Source organism: Lissotriton helveticus, chromosome 2_1 (assembly GCF_964261635.1).
Source record: "Lissotriton helveticus chromosome 2_1, aLisHel1.1, whole genome shotgun sequence".
NCBI classification, from domain to species: Eukaryota; Metazoa; Chordata; class Amphibia; order Caudata; family Salamandridae; genus Lissotriton; species Lissotriton helveticus.
Window position 1 is genome coordinate 1,561,097,657 of NC_136059.1, and position 23,643 is coordinate 1,561,121,299.

The 23,643-nt window shown below is 45.3% G+C and overlaps 1 protein-coding gene across 5 annotated transcripts in view; it reads left to right on the top strand.

The window, feature by feature from the left end:
• Positions 1-23,643, top strand: part of PAX5 (paired box 5) — a 562,382-nt gene that overhangs the window by 331,964 nt on the left and 206,775 nt on the right. For all 5 annotated transcript variants that reach the window (XM_078676527.1, XM_078676528.1, XM_078676529.1 and 2 more), the window contains one exon: positions 7,990-8,119. In XM_078676527.1, coding sequence (XP_078532653.1) covers positions 7,990-8,119 — 130 coding nt within the window. The remainder of the gene's footprint in view (positions 1-7,989; positions 8,120-23,643) is intronic.

Here is a 23,643-nt window from a genome sequence, read left to right on the forward strand (position 1 = left end):
ATAGAATACTGGTATCCAAGATAACCCCCGGGGAGAGTATGTGGTCTAACGGCTAGAGCGGAGGACCTCGAAGCTGGGGAACCCAGTACGAGTCTGGGCAGAGACGCTCAACATACTGTGATTCTGGGCAACTCACCCAATCTCCCTGTGCCCAACAAAATTAATGTGTCCGTCTGTAATGCAACTGGTGCTCCTGGAAAGCACTCTGATACCTTCAGGTCGAGTTTGCGCTATATAAAGCGCCACATACAAAAAACAAATAAAAAATAACGCTTTCCCTCCCAGGGACCTTTAAGAGATACAGCAGCAAAATGACACTGGGTCAGAGAGCAGTGCACGAACATTGTTGTAACAGTGTCAATCAGGATTTCAGTGTCTCTGTCAAGGAAAGCTCTTATCACAAAATTGGAAGGCCTGCAAAAACTGAATAGCACAGTGTACTGTGCTGTTGTCTTCTTAATTGGCATCTTCAGACAACTGCCACATTTTGACTCTGACTGAGAATGTTGACAAAGCTACCCCTTACCAACCACACTGTAAGTGCCTCTTGTTTTACCAGTTTGATAATCACCGAAGAAAAATTAAGCTTTTCCTATTGCGATAAGACATTTAATTGCAGTCATACTTAACCTCAGTGGGGATAGTCATTGCTATGGTGACTGGAAAGTTCTCCTTCCAACATGAAAATTGACGACCCAGGAGAAAACTCAGTCACAAGAAGTCATATCTGCTGGCAGAAATCAAGTGAGTAAAAAGAAGCTTATGAGTTTGTATGGGGACTGCACTGCTGTCTTCTCTGGTGCCTTTTTAGGTCTCGCCTACGCAGAGTGCATGCGTTGCATAGGAAAGCGACTTCTTGAAATCAAAAACTTGCATGCGTTGCATTGCTTTCAATGCAACGCGTGCACGTTTGGTGATTCCCTTGCGGGTGTGAACTTCCTGCTCGCTCCCGCAAGGGAAACAGCTGCAGACCTTCTCCTCTCTCCCCCCCCCTGCTGCCTCCTCCTCTCCCATATCTTTTTTTTTAACTTTCAACGCGAGGCACGCAGTTTTTTTATTAGCCAAGCTTTGCTCCATTCAATACTGTAACAGTGTTGGCATGAGCTGAAAGAATGGGCGTGGCCGTAGAAGGTAGTCACAGCTAGGGAAAGCTTGACTCTAGTCAGAGGTAAAACTCCGGGCTCGCCTGAGTGGTGTTCCTGACTATAAAAGGCTATGCTCTAGTTAGAAGGTTAATCGTGGGTGCTATTGTAATTGTATTTGTGTAGCGCTTCCCAAACACCTTGCCAGGCCACAGAAAGGCAGCACTAGCTGGTATACTAATTGTGAATATATAGATATCAGCCCCGCTGCAGTCCGTGTGGCTTCAGCAGACACCCTACGCATGGCTACTAAGTAGTCGTGTGTGGCTTGAAGGCTAATTGCCACTAGACGAAGGTTGCCTTCAGCTATAATAATAATGACTGCAGGGGGTAGCTGGGCTCCGGATGGAACACTGCTGGCCAGGCTCATGACGTCTGATGTCTCGAGAGCGCAACTGCCTTCCTGTTTGCCCTGGGAGGGCCCCCGAGAGCTGGTACTGCAGGCACTGGTGCCATCCGTCATCCACCGTGGCACCGCTCTGCCACGGGGTTATCCACTGAGCACAGGCAAGCCAAGCACCCCGCTCCGCCAAGCACCCCCAGCGTCTTGTAATTTACACGCGCTGGGCACGTAAAAAAAAATATGTATGTCCGCCGAAGGCCCTCGCCGAGCACCACGCAGACAAATCACTGGTTGTGATCGCGTGAAGCGCTTGCTGTTGCATCGGCGGCTGCAAGGTGCCTTTGTGGGGATCGGGTGTCTGGGGGGAGGGGAGCAGATAAGGCTCATTGCTAATAATAGAAAACATGTTATACTGGGAGGCCGGTCCTGAAGATGGGATCTGTCCTATTTTAATTAGCCTGCCTGCTGTATTTTATATGGCCTGCACATAGTGTATGGGAGGCAAGACTAATGAGATAACCGTGCGCACTGTAAAACAAGGCGCTTTCCTCAATTTGTGGTGTGTCGTTTGTAGTCTAATGCGTTTAGAGCACTTTGCGAGTGCCCCCTACCTTAGAGGCTCTGCAGTCACAGTTGAGTCCACCGGGACGGGCACAACACTTCTCCGGCATAACTGCAGCAAGTCTTTGCAAGGCCCAACACCGGGGTTGTAGAATCTTGCACGTGTCAAGTTAATGGCGCAAGCCTCACAACGGTCATGAATGTTCACCAACCTGGGGCGGGCCTTTTCCAATGCAAAAAGCTCCTAAAACATTTGCTGGGTCGCCAACTGCTATATGCCAGTTCAATGGAGTTGGAGTTGGTCACGCAACCACCTTAGAGGCATTACTGACTGCCCTCAGGGTTAACAAAGGTAAATCTAACAAGTTGAAGAGAAGGCAAAGTCTGGCATCCAGTGCACCCACCAGCGTTTATAGAATATGGGATTTGAAGCACTACACCCATGTATGGAATGAACAGCAACATCCCTCTCGTCTCGCCCACCAAAGCCTCTTAGTTAATGTTCCGAAGCCCAAAAATGATCTGTCGACAAGAGCCCAATGCGTCAATCACTCCTGGGAAAGAGCAAGTGTACTTAATGAGCTGGCAAAATATGACACAGTGTCAAGTGTGCTGAGAATCCAGAGGCATAAGCTGCAAGTAAGGCCGCCTGGCACACGCAAGAAGCTGCCATCGCTGGGAATTGGCACATGTTCCCCCAGGCTGCACCCAAAGGACAGGGAATGTCCAACTTGCACCATGTACCCCTTGCCTCCATCAGGAGCTTTCAGACGTCCCTTTCAAGCACTTTACACACAGGTGTAAGTAAGGCTTGTTTATATAGAGAACAAGTAAACAAGAAGTGTATATTGTCGCTGTCAAACCCCAGGGGTGTTAGGTTCCAGTTTGGAAAATCTCTCTGTTTACTTCCTGTTCATTCTTGTACGGATCTTTTCATATTGTAAGCATTCACCAGTGATTATGCACCAGCACACATATTCATTCAGAAATAGAAGCTGCTTTGTCTGTATTTTGTTTGGGTGCTCTGTGTTGGATTTGTAAAGGTCTGCTCTTCTCCCCACAGCAAAAAACAAGCATTGGCATAGCCAATAGGTCTCGCCTTTGGTACCTTGTAAGTTTTTAGCCATGCAACAGTTGATGTTGTTGCACCAAGGATATTGTGCTGCATAACTAAATACTTATAAGGTCCCAAAAGCGAGACCTATTGGCTATGCCAATGCTTGTTAGGCCTAGGTACAGACATTCTCAACTGTGTTGAGGATCTTACATCATCAATTCTTCAAAGAAGTACAGTAAGAAATATCGAGGGCCAGTGGACGTTGGGTGGGCCCCCTTTATCCACTGGCTTTAATGTGTGTTTTATGGTTTGCCAGCACTTGGATGAGCTGTCCATCTAGCCCATGCCATTTTGATTATTATTACATTGCCCCCTATGGTGTACCCTCTAGGCTGTAGTGGTGGGATCAAGTATTTATTTTGTTGGACTGCAGATGTGACATAACAGATACCTTCTAATTGAGAGCCAGTGTGTGTTCTCTGAAGTATTTACTTTGCTGGCATTGTGACACTATAATTGTTGATTTATAGTTTTTTTGTTTACAACATGCTTGTTATTTGGATTTCTTAGCATGTCTTATAGTCACTATTCACCCTGGTGTGTTCATTTCTTTTACTCTGCTGTCCCGATAACAAGGTATTGGATTTAGGGCTTTTTTGTGTTCACTAAATAAAGACAGCACACACATAGACTTTCTTAAAAATGCAACAAAACTTTGCCAAAAGTATCTACTGTGCAATAAATTCACCATTACAAAACATACTTCATCTTCTGAGTTCTTTTGTACACTACTTTTTCAGGGTACAGCTTATCTCTGCTCAAGTAGTTTGTTCAGCAAAGGAGCCCTCCTCCCAACTTACCTGTTTTGTATTCCAAGATACTACTCGTAAATCTCTTTGTGAATATCAAACAATAATAAACTTACACAAAAGTGGAGGTTTACCTATGTGAATCAGGCCCATAATGTCTCCCCAAAAACTACAACACAATTTACCTATCAAAAAAACATACTGGTTGGCTTTTACTCTATACACGAAACACAAGCTTACAAAATGAATGGCTGTAGGGATTACTACGGTGGGGGATTGCTTTCACATGGGGGCATTAATATCCATAAATGATCCTATGCCACAAACTGATCTCCCTCATGGGCAATTTCTGATGTATTACTTACTGACCAAGACATTTAGGGACCTATGGTACACCACCTCCCTGGAGCCGCCAACAAATGGGGTACTCCAAACAGTAAACCTTGAGAGCGGCTAGGCACTTGATTAAATTGCTCTACAGGTCCCTACTGGACACAATTAAGAAGCTACTAGATCGCACCCGTAAGAAATGGGATGAGATTATAGCGAGAGTACTAACGGACAAAGAATGGAGCAAGGTGCTTGATATTCCCAGACGGGTATCCAGAAATTTCAACTTTAAGGCGATACAGTTTAATTATGTGCACATTGCATATCTGACGCCCCACAGATTGAACATCATAAGAGGCGACGCAACACAGTGTTGCCTTAGATGCGGAGTGGTGGATGTGGGGTTTGCTCACATGACTTGGGGATGCGTGAACCTGAGGGAATTCAGATAGAAGGTACTCGATATGATTAAAAAAAAACTGGCGCACACTCTTCCGATCACAATAGAGGTTGTTGGCTTACTTGGACTGTTTCCCAGACCAAAGGCCAAAAAAATAGGCAACAGATTAATTGATCTTCCATTGGTTGTGGCGAGGAGACAAGTGGTGCAACACTGGAAATCACACACGACTCCACGGATAGAGATATGGGAGAATAGTGTTGACACTTGGGCTAAAGCAGAACCAAGAGCATTACTGAAGAAAGATGCAAAGGGGATCCGTAGGTGCCCACTGGCAGAGCTCTGGACAGAGGTACTGAGAGAATGGGAGACAAGGCATGAACCTTATGTAGATGAAGGAGAGGATGAGGTATTAGACCAACAGGAAGCTAACTCTGGGTCAACAGGATCACCAGATGAGCAGGATTGAAGCAAGAGCAGAGAGGGATCCATCACTCTGTTGAAACCCCCTCACGTTGGAATGGACTCTTCCCCCGCGGAGCCCCCCACAACGCACTAACAACACACGTATCCAACAGGATTTGTTTAAGCTAGATTAGCCCATATTCCAACAGGATTTGTTTAAGCTAGATTAGCCCATATTCCAACAGGATTTGTTTAAACTAGATTAGCCCATATTCCCTAACAAACACAAGGTCAGATGACACTGGGAGACACACCACCAAATTGGTTATAATAGTTTGTTAAATGTGATTAGTTTATAGTAAATACATTATATCTTTGCATATCATTACGAGTAACTCCCTTGAGTACACATAAATGTGGGTACAGACTCCAGGTGTATGTGACTTTGTCTTCTAGATGTATCACTCTTTATGGACAATAATTAAGCTTCGTGAAGATGTAATTGGCCCAATTTATACATCATTGGAAACTATGCACATGCCATGTGATTATCTGTACATGTAAACTAATGTGTCTGTATAAAAAGAAGAAATACAATATATATATATTTAAAGAGATACCACCGGAAAAATCAGGTAGGGTTCTCCCACAGCCGGAAAAACTGGGTATGGAAAAACCTAACCACTACAAATCAGGAGGAGCAACGCTCCATGGTATTCTGTCTGTATACTGATCGCCGATGTTTCGATCTCATGATTCAAAATCTAGCAAGGTTATCATCAGGACCATATACCTAAATGCAGTCACTACCATTCAATAGAATTGAAAAGAAGAAAACCGGCCTATTAGTTAAGACCCCTATAGATTATTTGCAAAGTATTATCACAGACCTGCTACCTCACACGGTGCCACCGTGTGTCACACGTTATCGACTCCTTTCACACAATCACCCAATGAGGAGCCGGTATCACACAGTGGGCACCCGATTCACAGGAAACCCCGCAGACAGCAGATTTTCAGCTAATTACTAAGAGGTTTAACTCAGCCTATGTCCATTACGAGGTGTGAAACCTTGCCAGGACATCGGTCGCACCCTCAAAAGCTTTGATTTTAGTTTTTGGCGGGGTTGGGGAAATGGGGCAGCATTGTGGGAGGGGTGGAGTCCTGTCGTGGAGAGGCTGAAGATTTAGAAGTATCTCGGTTGTGCTTGTCACTAAGCCCTGCCCCCTTTATAGCCACGCTTCCTCCTCATACGGTGAGAAAAATTCACAAGATGGCCGGTCTGTGATCACACTTGTGATGGCAACATGGTAGCACTAAACTTACTTGTAATAACAACCAATAAGGTGTCCAACACAAACAATAAGGTGTGCCCCAAAATAGGTTATCTACAGAATTTTGCAGATGATTCTAAGCCAACACCTGCATGCTTGAATTACAATGTAGGTAACATTATAGGCCTGATTTAGAGGGCGAAGGAGTATTTTACTCTGGCGCCCTGATGGAGTAACTGTACTCCAAATTTAGAGATGTCTTCTGCCCCAGTGAGCATCTCTTATATTGGCAGGAACAGCCGTCATAACAATGCATTGAAAGTGTACCGTATGGCTCCATCAACATTTTGTTAAAGAAAATGCCAATGCAAGATATTATTTTTTAAATCACCCTGCTACCAAGGAAAGGCATTTTTGTACTAGGTTCACCATTCTTTATTGGAAAGTACTATAGATCTGCGGTAAAGAGCTAGGTTTTAAAGTTTTCTGAAAAGAAAGATGGCTAGACTGAGATCAGATTTAAAAAGAGAAGCGAATTGCAGGATTTGGTAGTGAGGAAAGAAAACCAATGTCCGCAGTGTGTAATTTGTGAAAAAATAAGTGCCGGGCCCTTGTCAAGAGACCAATGCAGTTTGCACCTCCCTTTCCCCCTGCCAGTGCTTCCAGTGACAGTACCAATAGAACTACTATGCAGCACACTTCTCCAAGTGTGACAATGCCTACTATTCCAGGCACCCACAGAAATAAGAATGGCTTGGAAGGCAAGTATTAGTCATTTTTACTGTATTTTTGATTAACAAACAACTGTAGTTGTGCTCCTCTCTAAAATTATACAAACAGCGCCACCATGTTTCAGACTATCATAAGAGGTGGTGCTGACAATTAAGTGCCAGTGCCGAGCACCGGAAACCACCAGCTCAAAGCCTTTCAATATGCGGCGAATGCTACACAGAATGAAACCGGCTGGCTGTGGTGTATTGGAAGCCAGGTACAGGGCAAACGCTATTGAAGCTAGATAGGGTCCTTTCATCCACCAATAGATAGGGTCCTTTCCATGAACCAATCGGTGGCATAGTCGAAAAGACATGAAAATGGAACGCTTAGCAATAGGCAGCCAGTGAAATATAACCAAATGATTAGAGACCACAGAGCGGCAGTGGACTGCCTGAGGAGAGCAATCCAGAGTTAAATCATGAAATGGAAGGCTCTGGAGAGTTAAACACAGCTCATGTGATGTTCTAAATGAGTCCACATAACAGTCCCATACACTGCACATCTGCTTTACGTAATCAAAGAGGCAATTAAGCTTCTAACAAACAATGGTTTATATTACAGAATGAGACAACAGCAGTAAGGTGGGATGTCCCAGTGAGCAGTGGTAATAGATTACACTACTTTATAAAAAATAAACGATAAAAAGTAACTATCGCTCTCACCGCTCGTTATGCTTTCCAGAGGTTGCCAAGTTACGACAAAGTTAGATTTGGTTACTTCTCAAACAACATAGGTGTAGTAACTGTTCTTGTTGTGATAACATGTGTACCTTCAGTCAAATTATTTTGGCTATGCATAAGTTACCATAGGTGACTACCATGATTCTGAGTTTTTGCTTTTGTAAATATATGTGTATTTATTGCTGTTGACTTCAATTGTATGCATTCTTTGCAGTCGTCCGAATACTCAGCCATGGCCTCATTAGCTGGTGGATTAGATGACATGAAGTCCAGCCTAAGCAGTCCCACTGCTGTGGATATTGGAGCTAGCGTCCCTGGGCCACAGTCCTACCCCATTGTGACAGGTAAGGAGAGCCGCCATTGACCTTCGCCGCAGCCTGTTTACACTAAACCGGTTCACCGTTGTCTGATATGTTGGGTTGGTATCCTTCTATGGTAATGTAACATATGTTGAAGAAAAACAAAGTTGCAGTGCTCTGTGATTTGCTGGTTCAGAAGACCGCTTTGTCATTTTTTTGATTCTCACCTGAGCAGTGAGCGCTCCCCATTATGTGTTACAGGGGATCACCCATATATTCTGCTTCACATCCAGCACTCTGTATGCATTCCACAACTCATTTAAGATTATCGGGAGAGAGGTCCAGCAGGAATGGCTCGCAATCCTTTTAAAAAGGACTGACTTTTTTAACCTGTTTTTGCGGAGCTGAGCTGTCAGTAGAAAGGCATGCCAAGTGCCATAGTACCTTCAATGGATCCTCCATACTACATACCTTGCGGTACTGTTTGTACGTGGCAGAGGACAATGCTTTTGTCTTTGATTAATTGCTGGAAAAATCATGCCTCATCACTCAGGAGCAACATACACCCTGTATCACTCTTCCCCCACCCACTTCCCCCCCTTGGAGAAGAGGTAGTTCTGTCGCTTATGCTTTATGGAAAAACCCGCTTTATTGGAGAAGGCAGAGCTCACAACACCTTACAAGCTTCGGCTTTGGCAACACACTCTAATTGTCTCACAACCAACGTTGCAATACTAAACGCTAACCCACCTCCCCCCTAATCATTACCAACTACTTACCTTGTTGCCGGACCGCCAATCCACAGCCTTGCCTCACATCGTCCTCTTCTGTTCCTGCTAGAAGCAGAAAGCACACCCAGACTCCCCAAAGCCAATCACAGTGCTTTAATGCAGCGTTGTGATTGGTCTGAGTGACATGGTTTGGTGCTCAGACAGGCGGTGCAAGCCTGTGCATGTCCCTCACCAGGCTGTGTATTTCAGCCTGGTGAGGCACATGCAAAGTGCACATGACTGTTTGGCTGGCCCAAGAAGACAGGCCAAACCGTCATGCACACTTACATGCCCGCGACTCCTCCCCTTGCTGGCTGTAACACAGTCAAGCCCCGCCCCATAAACCGGCCCGCCAACGGAAAAATGAAATGATAATAACAAAGCGTTTTTATCATTTTATTTTTCCTTTTTCCACTGCTCAAAATGCAGTCCGGCAGCGCCCGTCCACCTTAGTGCAGGAGCAACTGCTGTCTCCTTCCCTCCACAGAACACTCTTCTAACAATTGTAACTATTAACTTTATATTTCTCATTCTTTACTCCTGCATCCCAGTCAACTTCACTCCATGCTAGCTTGAATCTCTAGTCTCAGGCTGGCTTCTGTTCCCTCAATGATCATTTCTTTCCCTGTGTTTCTCTTTTCCTAATCTTCCCAGTTCTTCCCCTGCCTTACCATGAGCACTGTCCTTCTGCTTACTTCCAGTGGCAAAATATACATGCACAACAATGTACCCCATGCAGCCTGCTTCTGAAACAACCTTCCAAGTATGTACCAGAGAGAATAGTGAACTATGCGTCACACTGAGGTAATAACTTTTTCCCTTGGTGCATGTGCATTAATGCAATGACTGGCCTGCCCAATGGTCTCTGACGTCATGCTTATGCCCGCCACTCCTCAGGATTACCCAGTGGTTGCCTCTTCTCTGCACATGGCCCGTCTTGAGAAAGAAATACTCATGGTGCATAAGCTCTGGAGAAAAGGCCAATTTATTCAAATTAAGCAGAGCTCGCAAATTCTTGCAGCCTTTATCTTTAGCCCCCACACTCTAAATGTCCCTTACCGATCTTCAAACAGGACCAACTGCTGACCATAAGATTGTGTGAAAGTGTGTTCACCAGCTCACTTTAAAACTGGGGTGTCCACAAATCAGCATGTTTTCATCCGTGTACCCTCAGACACCCATTGCGGAAATAAAAACTCATTATTGTTCACCTCCTTCTGTTGCCTCATGAAATGTCATTTCTTACTAGACTTCCATCTACCCAATCTTCTCATTCTGTTCTCACCTCAACGCAATCTAATAAGCTCTGTCACTGCACCAATTTTAAACAAGTGCTTTCTGAATCTATCAGGTGGCAGCCCATACACTCTTCATAAACCCTATATCCTGTAACAGGGGCCTCACTTCCACCAAGTTCTCTGGTGGTAATCTAGACGCCATGGAGTGCAGTTTAGGTCCCAGAAATATAATGGTCATTGATGGTGTCTCCGATGTTTCTGGGGGCAAAGGTGCACCAAAGTCCTGTCCAAGAACCTTCATCAGCGACCACATTTCTTATGATTTCTATTCCTGCCTACCAACAGGAAATCATCCAATGTAGTGCAGCACCTGCTCAGACCCCTCTACTCGCCTTTTCACCCAACCAAGAAGTTATTAGAACATCTCAAAAATGGCACGTGACACAGAGCAGCCTAAGAGGCATTGCTCTGTCAATAAAGATCTTTCTTCCAAACTGAATCCATAAAAGAGGCAAATCATCTGGATGCACTGGAAGTAATCTGAATGCTGACTTTATGATACCCTGCTATCCTCATCTTTATTTATTGCAGCTTGGTTGCTACAACCACTGAGCTGGCCTTCTGCTCACTGTCTCCCTCTTTCGCTTTCCTAGCCCCAAGTCTCCCCATCCCATTATCTGTTTTGCTTCCTCCACCTGGTCTTCTGTCTGGTTTCTGTCTTGGAACCACCATCTTTTTCCCTTCAGCTGTCTCTGCCAGATGCATGTGACTCCCAGCACACTTTCTGGAAAGACTTGAATGACAAACGTCCCATCTCTTTTCACCTCAAACCCACCTGTGTTTCTTCCCCTGGCCAACTTCCCCCTCTGCATCCACTTGTGACCCTATACATTCCACCAGTTACCTTCATACTGACGTCCAATTCCTAATTCCTGGCCGTGCAGGGTCCGGGCCCACCTCAGACTCCTCTCACCAGCTTCTCTCCCTCCTCTCCTCTCTGTCTTCCTTGCTTGCTATAACTGCATTTTCTCCTTCTCTTTTATCGGCTCCATCCTCCATGGATTGGAGCTCATTGCCCTTCTTCCCCCTCTCTGCTTCACTCCAATAACTATTCTTTGCTCTTCTGCCTTGCTTTCTTAGGTATCACCACCCCTGAAGGCATTGTATACGCAACTCTCCCACTACTGCCTACATTTGTGCCTTGTCCTCTTCTAACTGTCTCTCTTCTACGTCAAGAGGGAGGCGGTAGCACACATCTTCTCATACCAGCACAGTTCACCCTATTGCATTCTAGTAAATGAAGTATGCTTACTTCAAAGTTGCTGTAGTTTTTCACCAAAGTTGGTGCAGGTAGTGCTGTTATCTCTAGACACATGTTTCTGGGTTCAGCCCTTCATCAGTAGAGAGCAGAGAAAAGTCATCTGGTGTTGCTGATATGCTGCCCAAGTCTTCACATATCACAATACTATTCCACAAGCACTCAGGTGTAGCCCAGGTGAGCTTGACAGCTCATTGGCTCAAGGGAGCCTTTCAGACACAAGGGGGGAGGGAGCACACTACCTCTCATCCCAGCACAGTTCACCCCATTGCATTCTGGTAAATGCAGTACATTTCAAAGTAGCTTTCATTTTCCCGAAGTTGGAGCAGGTGATGCTGTTATCTCTAGACACATATGGGTTTAGCCCTTCATCAATAGCAAGCAGAAGTAGTGGAGAGCAGAGAAAATGAGTCAGTGGTTGCTGAAATGTTGCCCAAGCTCACAGTACAGGCAAACAAGTGCATCCCAGGTGAGCTTGTCAGCTCGTTGGCTCAAGGGAGACTTTTAAACACAAGAGTGTTGGGAGCACGCTGCCTGAGGCGTGCAGGTTTACTGTCCACATCTTACCTTTCTTCCCCTGCAGTGCCAGCTGCCCTCTGCTTCCCTTCTGTCTTCTGCATGGTGGAAGCGAGTGCCCTGCAATATAGCTCCACATTACTAGTATCTTGGACCAATGCTAGGTGCACTCCCCAACCGAGGTGCCTGCTCTTGCTGCCCTGCTCCCCACCTTATTAGACCACAGCCTCCCACAGGTCCTTCTCCCCTCTCCTCTTCCCTTCGGTTTCCAGCCTCCTCTGGGGCTTCAACTGCCTTAGATCCCACCCATGCTCCAGGGGTTCTGACTGGGGCGCCATCCTACCAAGCCTCACTCGGGGTTCTACCTCCATGGCCCCCTTGGCACCAGCCTTTCTTGCTGTGCATTGGGCCCCTGAGATCTGTGGCTGTGTTGCCCAGGGGCCTGGCTTGGTTGAGGGTGCCTCTTCTACAAAACTGAGGAGGGGTTGTAAAGGGTAATGATCCCTTGTTCTTTAGGAGCAACCAGCTTTCTTTCTACAAATTGTCTGAAAGGCCCATTCTACAGCCAGGGAGGCTCTCCTCGCTGCTCCCCCTTTGTCATTTTAGGGTGCCAACATGCCACGGTCACCATCAAGCCTACTCCCGTTTATGCTGCCCCTTTGGACCAAATGTTGATTCCTGCACTGTGGAGACTCTGTTTCCTTAAAGGGGCTAATGCCCCAATATCTTCAGTAATACCATTGTTGCCCTCCTCGCTGCCTCAGCAGGAGTGCTTATCAGAGCCACCAAACCGCTCTGCACCACACTGAAGGAATGCATTTCTCACTTAGCTCATATGCAGCAACTCAACGACAGTGTATCTCAAAAGCCGCCCAAGGTACCCTAAAGAAGAACTGCACGGAAGCGACGTCATAGATCTCTCTGCACATGCCCTGTAGGTCCCCTGTCCATGGTGGCACAGTGAGCAAAAAAACATGATGGACTATAATGCGTCCCAGAGTCATGACTATGGCTGACATGAATTCAAGCATTCCATTAATGACATTTAATAGTACTCTGCCTATGTCACCCTGGGCCTACTCTCTTCCAATTGGGTGTGGAGTGATGATAGTTGTGATGAGATGTGAGACTGCAGGGAGACTGTTGGCATGGCACTGTCTCCCTCTTCAGAAACACATGTTGAACACCAGTGATGACAACGACACTGGAGCCCCTACCTCAAGCAGCGGTGCATACTTCTGCATGACGTGCTTGCCAGGTATTGTAGCAAGACATCCATTTTCATTAAATCTGGCTTGATGGACATTCATTGTTTGTGACCATCTCTCTGTGCACAGCAGCAACTGCACAGAATGTAGCTGTATAATCACTGCCTTGGTATGCAGGCTCACACTACCTTGTGCTGATATAGGGAGCATATGATAATAGGGGGCATAGAGGGCACAGCCCAGGGACGTAACACACAACCTTTTGTTTTTTTAGTATGGCAAAGGGACCGACACAGTAAAAAGTTTGCTCCCCTTTGGTATCCTTTAGCCATTTTTAATATTAATCACACACACATTGACTGTGCACATTGGACCCACTCCATCAACACACCGGCATTCCTCTAAAGGCTGTTCTCTTAAAAGATCGCAGCTAAAGTGACCCTTCGGGGGAACCGTTGGGCATTGCAGCGCGGCCCAACGAGGAGCAAACGCCCGATGATGAAGCATGACATCCTACGGGGTGTGTGAGGGCAACAAGAGACAACTTTTGTTCTCCCCCTTACAAAGTGGATCCTAGACCTAGTCCTATCCTCTCTTTGTCTTCACACGTTTCTCTCTTCCCCTATTAGTGTATGGGTGACTCTCTAGCACCCACACCTATGGAACAGTGACCCCCCCTTTTTTGTTTTGACGACTTGATAGTGGAGCACGGGCACTGGACCTTAATCAGCTCCTGGTCCCCCTTCTCCCCCTTTGATCTGAACACCCACGCAATGCCCATGGAACACATACCTAGGACAGAGTAACGCAATGCAGTGATTTGCGCTGTGTTGCGTTACTCTAGATTTTTGGAGCCACTCAAAGCCACGCTAAGAGGCTTTGGTTGGCTTAAAAAATCGGACTTATCGTTTGCGTCAATCTTTCAACACAAAACGTGTCATAAATATTGCCTTAGGAGATTTGCCCTCTAAACGAAGAGTTATTTTTCTGCCTCCTCCCTTTTCTGTCAGTGAACTTTACTTTGGTAATCTGGTAATCAATTGTAATTGCATTTATATAGTGCTTACTACCCCTAACGAGGCGTTGAAATAGCTCGTTGCAAAGAAAGCTGCTGCCTACAATAGCCGTCTAAACCTAGGTACACTGTAACCTTGAAAAGATTATTTTCATTTTATGGACTTGAAGCTAGTGCAGTAGTTCCCCTTCGATTGTACTTGATGCAAAGAAAAAAAAATTAAAGTTGAGAACAAATCTTTGCTAATTAACACGTGTGATGAAAAAGGTGAAATATGCGTCTAATAAATAGCACAAAAGTACTTTAATTGGTAACAATGATTTTTGTTTTTAATGCTGCATAATATAACTGTAATTTAAACCACTTTGTAGTGTCAGTGCAACTTGGCATTTACAGTGCTCATTTATAGGTGAAATATAAGGTATTCACATTAACCGGTAAATGCAGCATGTTCGGATAAACAAACTACACCTAATAATTAATCTGTGACGCCGAAGATAGCCTTCACACTCCCTGCTAACCTTAACTTTTCTCCCACTCTCACGGTTTCTCTATTTTTTAACTGCACTAATTTTACGTTACTTTTATTTTTGAAAAATATGCCCGGGTTACTCCACCATTCAGTGCTGCCAAGTGGATTCCGCTGTGTGCCACACGTTGACCATTAATACATCATTAGTCAGCACCACAGTGTTTTTTGGGACGTCCAGTTTTATTTTTTGAATTATTATAGTGAGTCTACAAGTCCCAGGATGCAAGTGCTGTTGGGTAAAAAAGCAACAGGAGCCCACTTCAAATCTCTTCGCCATGGAATGCATAGTATATGTTTTGCTGCATGCCGCAGTTACACAGGGCAGTTTGTTTTTAAATATTGTACTGTAATTGTATTTATATAGCGCTTACTACCCCTGACGAGGCGTCTAAGCGCTTTTCGGCCAGTAGCATGCTACTCCAGAACCCAAAAAGGATTAGTGATGAATTAGTATAGTAAAATTTGAATTCATTTGAGTTCCTTTGAGTGGTGTACATGTGAGTCTGTTAGCTGGATTGAAAAGGATAATTATGTTTTTATTTTGTTTATTGTTTTGTAAACTGCGTATACCACTCTAAAGTCTCTTCTAAGTGCTTTGTCGATGGTGGGGCACCATTACAAGAAGGGGTTTGGAATGTTGCGTCTTCAGAGACATCATATCTAGCTGTCTGGTCATGCTTCAGGAGCCAGCATGTATGTTCTATGCCAGCAGCCTATCCAATGAGATGGAGCTACAAGACTTTCCGAAATCTAGATAGATCCTTCAGCCCCCTAAACTTTTATACTCCTCTGGGTGACTGGGAGTCTGACGTGGGTTGCAGACTATAGTCATCTGGTTGGCAGGTAAGGTGTTATCTGGTTGAAAAGACACGAGGTCTCACATTGGTGGAGTGACCTTCACAAAGCAAAGGATTTGAAATTGGCAACCTGATTGGTCGCAGCAGATAAAGGAGCAACTTTCTCAGAGCTGCGTTGGAATCATATCTACTTCTGTGTCCAAATGTACTGGGAAAAAAGCTATGCAGGCAACACTTCAGCTTACAGATGATCTACTCTTTCCAGTTATAAATGTATCATACCATTAGTTTATTCTTCCGGGATGCACAACAAACATTGGCAAGGCACTGGTACTGCTGGGTTCACGTCACGTGTCTACAAGAGATGGTGAAGCGTAACGCATATGATCACTTGCATTCCATATTTTAGGCATACGGTGGCATATGTCTATGCTGCTACCGCTGTCAGGTTTGTTTGTCTCTTTTATGGTCTCTTTCTTTGGTCACTGCTGCTAAACATCTCTGTCTCTTTCAGGTGCTTGTTTGTGTTTTTGCGCCTGTCCTCGGTTCAGTTCAAGAGTCCTCTGTCCACTAGGCTAAGGGGCTGCTGTACCTTTCAAATAGCCCCATTTATTCTGCCTGGTGGTAGGACTTCCCACTATAGTGTCACTATGGGCCTTTCTCATTTGTACATCTCTTATGCTTTATTGAATCTGAGGTCTTTCCTAGGATGCAGACAAACTGTAGGAATTACAAGAAAGCTTGTGAAACAGCAAGGTGTTGTATTTGTATATCAGCCCGTAGGTTTAATAGATTATTGCTCATATGATACGGAAAGGTATTGCTTCTAAGAGGAAGAGTGCTCCGCTAGGAGCAAGAGTCTTTCACAAGTTCACACTTTAAGCAAAGTTCTTCGTTCTCAAGGATCGAAGGGGCTGTGTTCATATATGGATGCTCACTACATCATTCAAGAATGCAGGTGTAGTTCCACAGTCCAATGAGAGTAGCATCTCAAAATGTGAAGTACCAGTATCCCAAGTATAGGGGTTATGAAAAATGTGCTTTGCTCTCAGTGAAGTATGACATGCAGCCTTTTTGCGAGTCAGACATGCGCTGCATAACTCTACCCTGCTTCCGTGCTGTAGAAAATCGAAGCCTGGTGTCTATCAGGAGTCATATTACAGAGAGTGCCCCGGGGGCACAGTGGGCTTTTGGGCGCGCTTTGCGTGCCCGTGGGGCACTTTGGCATTACAGAAGGGGCTGCAGACGCTTGTGCGGCCCCTTCTGTAATACTGATAGCGCTGGTGCACATAAAGCGTCAGTGCTATCTGCAGAGGGCGTTCCCTCATTTCCATGGGGGTGTGTCCAAAGCAAATGTGGGAATCCCTTTGCCTCTGCTCCCTCGCCTTATTACAGATGCGGGCGCAGAGGCAAAGAAGCTCTCAGGAGGTGCACTGACAGTGTGGCACTTCAAAGGTGGTGCACTGTCATTGCGCCCCCTGATTGAAGCCCTTTGGCATGGGGGAATAGAGGTCCCAAGGACTCCTAGACACCCCTATGCAAGTGGGTGCAGTCACTTACTGCACCGGTCTGCAAGGGGATCTCTAATCCCCTTTAAAAGTGCTGCTTCAAAGCCTCTCAGTTTTGACATGAATGCGCGGCCCTAAAGGCAGCACGAGTTCACCGCTGCCCTACTTGCAGCACATTAAGGTGCGCCGGGTGCAAACAGGGAAAGTCCACCCTTTACATAATAGGGTCCCAGATGTCCTTAGTCTATTCTGGTGTATATGGTTTACAGGATGCATTATCACTGTACATTTTCCTGAAAAAAAATCAGATGCCCTTGAGGAAAAGAAGCAATGGAAAGGCTGAAGCTCACCATTATCACTTAAAAGCTTCATGACCCAGCTTTGAAGGGAATCAGAGACCAGAACATTGGGAGTGAAACTCAGAAATACCCGATCCGAATGGAAAGTATGATTGTGGCTCTGGCAGGGCAGGCTGGCCTCACTTAAAACTTGAACAAGTTCATGGATATGATGTAACCTTGCAGTAGACAGTGCCAGAAACAAAATGTGAAGCGCGCAGTGGGGAGGGGTTTAATCAAATAAACAGCACTTACCTGGTCCCAGCAGTCCCAGAGACAGCATCACGACTCCCCACCCAATACCCGTGCTGCTCTCAAGCATGAGAGCAGCGTGGGATTGGCCTGAGCGGACTGGATTGAAGCTTGCTCAGGCACAGGGAGTCTGTGCTGTTTCTCTAACCCAGCAGTGCAGTACAGCTGGTTTGAAGAAACTTAAGTGTGCATGTCAGTTTGGCCGGTCTAAGATGGCTGGCCAAACTGACGTGCACTTCTACCACTCCTCGCCCCCTCCCAAGGCCCTGCCTGGCTCCTCCCTACATGCTCTGGCTCGGCAAGCGGCTGAAAAATAAAACTATAGTAAAATATTGTTTTATTTTTCAGGTGCTGGCACTGTACCAGTGGGGCGACCCTCCACCGCCATTACGGAGGAGCCACCGCAGCGCATGTATGTGTGCATAGGCGTGCAACAGAACTGTGCACCTGTCTCTGAAGAAATTGTACTATAAATCCATGTAAACTAATGCTTTAACTATGAGTGTATGTGTTGCTGTCAGTAGCACATACATCAACACATGGTTTTGCGTCTGTGCACCCATTCATGATACTGCGCATATAGCAATAGTCTGTGTTTCTATAGTGTGCTGCCTACCACAGGCACCAGCTCAAGGGTCAGTACATGTGCCACATAGAATTAGATTTTTTTAAACAAGCAGCATTCATCTCTTTGGTTGCTTTAAAACACCCTGTTCATCAAAGCATGAAACTGAACAGTGCCTGATTTGTAAAAAAATAAGTGCCAGAGCTCTCGTCAGGAGCCCACTGCAGCTTGCGCCACACTTTGCCCCTGCTAGTGCTGCCAATAATAGTAACAAAACAACTACTACGATCACACTCCTACGAGTGTGACAATTCGGACTACTCCAGGCCCCCATAGCTATAAGAATGGCTTGGACTGCATAGTCATTTTTAATGCTGATTGATTTAATATTTTACTGTTGTTGTGCTCGTCTATAGATTAACCAGACAGCGCCACCTTATGGCAGACTGTCACAAGCTCCGGTGTTGAAAGTTAAGTGCCTGCCGAGCACCAGAAACCACCGGCTCCAATTAAGCACTGACTAAAGCATAATTCCAGTCAAACACCAACCAGTCACTCATCTCTTTAGTAAAACAGAGACCCACTATAAAACACTGGTATGCGCTTTAAGTTTAAGCATCTCCCACTTCTGTCTGGGAGATTAGTTGCAACCCAACTGATCTAATCGTCACTGGACCTGCCTCCACAGGTTTTCTGTAGCAGTACTTTTTAACCTAAGAGCCGAGTCTCTTGCCACTTGATAGTGTAGTTTATAAGGACACTCTCCATTTGCAAGCGGTGACATACCCGCCTCCAGATCGCCGTAGTCAGCAGTTCTGAGCAGCCCTGATTGTTACTAATTGCCTGCAGATGCCTCCTCCGCTGCGCCAGTCTGCTGACTTCAGCTTGGTCCCCATCACTTTGGGAGGACAAAGTGGCACGGAAATTAACACCATGGCTGGGCCCTCTAAAGCAGCGCAGAGGGCAAATTGACGAATCCACTGCGCCGCCTGCAGCTGGACACCGCGTCACTTCGCATTAGCAGCTTCTGTAAGTGACTAGGCCGAGCCTGGTCTGTGGCCAAGCCTCATTAAGCCAAATAAGGATTTTGTGTTGTATCCTTTGTGGATATGCTGGAAAATTGAACATCATTGAGCGCAATCAATAAGCACTTAAGAAATACCTTGGGTTACGAAGCTCACCACCACAAATTACCTGGAAAAAAGAATTAGGGAGCCCATGCCATGACCGAAGGACCGCATTTGTACTCCGTGCATCTCCGTTGACAAGCTTGTTAGAGGTATTTTTATAGTGTGAACCTAGCCAGGGACCAATGAAGAGATGTTGGAAAAAATACATCTAGGGAGGACTTCATTAATTGCGTCACTATTGCAATTCACATTTACATTTTTAGACCGAACAATTAATTGATTTTCCCAGCATCACACGATTTTTGACCAACTCAGACGGTGGTATTAGAATTCAAGATCCATAGCCGGGAGCTTAGCCAGTCTACCACATCCCTTCCCAGGCCCCCTGCTAACATCCATTTAGCTCTGAACTCTTCCCTTCTACCCAGCGATGTGGGTATATTGACACAAGCAGTAGGATGCTCTGAAAACCTTCCACAGAATCATCTTTCCAGGTATTTGCAGATAATGTGCATTGTTGGGTTCATATCATCTTTTGCTCCCTCCTCTGGACATGAGAGGTGGACCCACGTCACTTCGCTGTGGATGTTAATGTTGGCTAGTCAGCCAACCAATCAATCAATCAATCAATGTGCTTTTTTAGAGCGCACAGCTACCTCAACAGCAGACTGACAAAAGAAGATCAGCACCTGGATACTACACCTGAGAAAATAACCATGTTTTTAAGTCCTTCCTAAACTCTTGTTCTGACTTGATCAGGCGCAGATGGACAGGCAGGGCGTTCCAGAGTTTAGCTGTCCTTACCAAAAAAGGAACTTCCTCCTTTGCGCTGCCATCGCTTCCAAGACCTTCCCAACTCAAAGGGCATGCCCCATCGACAGTGCTTTATTCTCTTCCCTGTCTCCCCTGGAGGAAATTATTCTCAGGCTGACAAGTCTGTGTTAAAGAAACAATTGATGTATGGAATGCTGGACGATGCAAACATTCCCCCCTAGTCACAAGGATCTGGGTTTAATCCATCATTCTTTTGCTCACTACACCACACCAGTTTGGTCTGTGTTAGCTCCGACTACCTTGCTTGTTTATAACTTGATCTTCAAATAGCACCCAGAGCACTCATTAACTCTCAGGTTGCTTTTGTGTAGTAACATGCTGTATGTTATGATTGGTCAACTATGACAAATGGAGCATATGTTGACTTGTACTGAATCTAAATTTATAGAAGCCTGATTTGTTTGAAATGCAAGGTGTGTATATAACACTGTACAGAAAGCAGACAGCATCTCAAGGATTGTTGTTACGAGCCTATTCAGCAACCACCAGCACCTCACCCAGATGCAACTGCCAAAAGTGGAATGTCGGGAGCACAAACCAGACACGTGCTACAATATACAGACAGGCTCCACGCACCTTGCTCTATTTTCCTTTATTAAACAACAAAAACAATAACGTTGCCCAGGGAAAACAGAAACAACGCAAAAACATATAACTAGGAAAAACCCAAATCGGTAAACTCATTAGTATATCATCACAGGCTGAAAGAGGACAAGAGATGGATAACACCTATATCGGAAATACTACTGAAACACAGGTGGCCTGATTCAAAAAGGTAAACTGAGACAAAAGTTTTGGCATTCACAAAATGCCCTTTGTGAATACCAAAAGTGTAACTTTACTACTCTCAGTATTTACATGTAGTAAATGCCCTCCACAAATGCCATTTACGAGTAGCAAATGACCTTTGTGAATACCAAAAGTCGTAAAGTTAGACTTCCGTCTCATTTTACCTTTAAAATAACAAGGAGTGCACTGATCTCTGATTGTCCATCTGGATCACACAACAGAGTCAGTCACTTCCTCCACAATGCTCCTTATAGGATGGCGTGCATATTCAAATTAGTTAGCTGGCACAATGCCCACATTTTCTTTATTCCACAAACGACTATCAATTGTCAGCACAGCATAAGGCAACACTTGGATTACCTGAACTGGAATTGAAAACAATGACTACTCTTTCACGACATGACTTGCTTCTTAATGCTGATCCAAGTCCCAGCATCCATCCTTTCACTTCCTGCCATCTTGAGGCTACTTTCAAACTTACTCTACACCAATGTCCTTGCATCCTCCACTCTGCATAACCAAAAAGGATCAATTGGTGGCCATCCCATTTATTCCGTATTCAAGTTGGATCCAGGGACTCCTCTTCTCGATACACCTATACTGACATTAGGAGTTCTTCTCATTGCCCAAAACATATCATTTACCACACTTCTCCAGGTACACTGGTTTGCCAAGGCCAACTGCTATTGCTCTTTTAGCATTCGTTTGAAGTGTTCAGTCACTCCTTTGCTTCTTGGATAGTACAATGCAGTCATCACATGTTTGATGCTGTGCATATCCAAACATGCTCTCATATCCTCACATAACAACTGTGTGCATTTGTCAGTAACCAGCCCACTGGTAAAACCATCCCTCCTGAATACATCTTGCAACAACTGCATGACTGTTAAAGCATTCACACTATTTAGAAAAAGGACTTCTGGTCACCTTGTCAAACAATCAGTAAGCACAAGGGCGTACTTAGAGATTTCACTGAGGACAGCTTACAGGCTAGAGATATCACGGGCCAACTTCAACTAAGGAATCATGGGTTCCTTGACATGGGTTACAGGAGTCGTTTTGATCACTTGTGATATATCTCTCAAGATGCAAGCCCCACAATCCCTCCCATAACACTCAATGGCCTTATCAACTCCAGGCTACTAGAAATCCTTTCCCACCCTGTTCTTCATTGCCTGGATACCCATATGACCTTCATGAGCAAATACTAATACTTCCTTACTTACACCAGCCAGAACAATCAACTGTACTATCCACCGCAGCAAACATTCATTGTTACCTCATACCCAGCCTCAACCTAGGGTGTCAACTTAGGATCTTCATCTTTGATTCTGTTGCCTTCCTTAAGATGTGATGTCCTAAATAATCCATGCCCTTCTCCCCAAAATTAAATTTATCAAAATGGAGGGTCAAACTATGGTCTGCAGGATTTGTAGCACCTCGTTCGGTCTGGCATTATGGTCTTCTACAGCCTTACCATACAATAGGATGTCATCTTGGAAGTACAGCACCACTTTTACGTCCTTAAAGATCAGCTTCGGGTAGTGAGAAGCACTGGTTCCACATGGATAGGGCAGTAATATGTCGACCACTATTGAACCTCACTTAGTTACCCAAACATTCTAGACCGCTCAGTGCACATCTTGCGACTCCTACCAAAACAGTACTAGACATATGGGACAAATTAGCCATAACAGAGGACCACCTTCTCCTCCCCTAACACACCATTCTCTCTCAATCCAGACTTCGTACCCCTCTTACCCACCCACTCTTTTTAAGAATTGATGGCCAATGATTGTCGAACACTTCATGACCTCTTCACAGGCACTAATATTAAAACCTTTGAGCAATGCCAGGAAGAGTACAACGTCCCTGCTACAGCTAGACTCTAATACTTGCAACTACAGTATTGGGCATTACACCTCTCAACCAGCCGCAGTCCGTCTAGGTAACAGCGCTGGGGCTGGGTAAGGGGGGATTTCGAGGGACGATGCAGAGGAAAAATGATTTATTTATTTAATTTTCCCTCAGCATTGTCCTCGAAATCCTCCCTTACAGGGCCCCACTGCCGCACCGCTGTTACCTGCATCAACCGTGGCTGCCGTCAACTTACCCTACAGCCGTGAGACCTCTCACTCCCTTGGAGAAACTCGTTTGGGCATATGATTGCTCATGTGGGCTTATCTCCAACACCTACCACACACTCCAATATTCCACAACCCTCCTCCCTCCACACTTACCAAACCATGTGGCAATCATCCACGGCAGAGGGCATATCATCCAAACAAAGGGACACTCTGTGGCGGGGCATACCCAAAACATATCATAGCATCTCCCTTTGGGAAACAGCATACAAACTCATGTTCCAATGGTATTACACACCTGAGCATCTATCTATTATTTACCCTGGAACCCACTCTCTATTCTGGCTATGTAACACTGACCGCTGAGATTTTTGTCACATATCGTGAACCTGCACCCTCATCTCTACCTTTTGAAGGGAGGAGGTGCTCAGTCACATTAAGCTGTGGGATACCCTATCCCGTTTTCTTATACTATGATCATCCTGGGGATTCATTCTTTAGAACTGAAAGCAATGACTCATGCTGACTGGACACTTATTAGTTACATGCTCCAGACAGCCAGAGAGCTAGTTGCCCTAGCCTGGAAGAAGACTGCCCCTCCCCCTCCTTGGCACAGTGGTTCACCCGTTTACTCTAGCAATGGAGTAGTTGTTCCAAAACCTTAATGGTACAGAA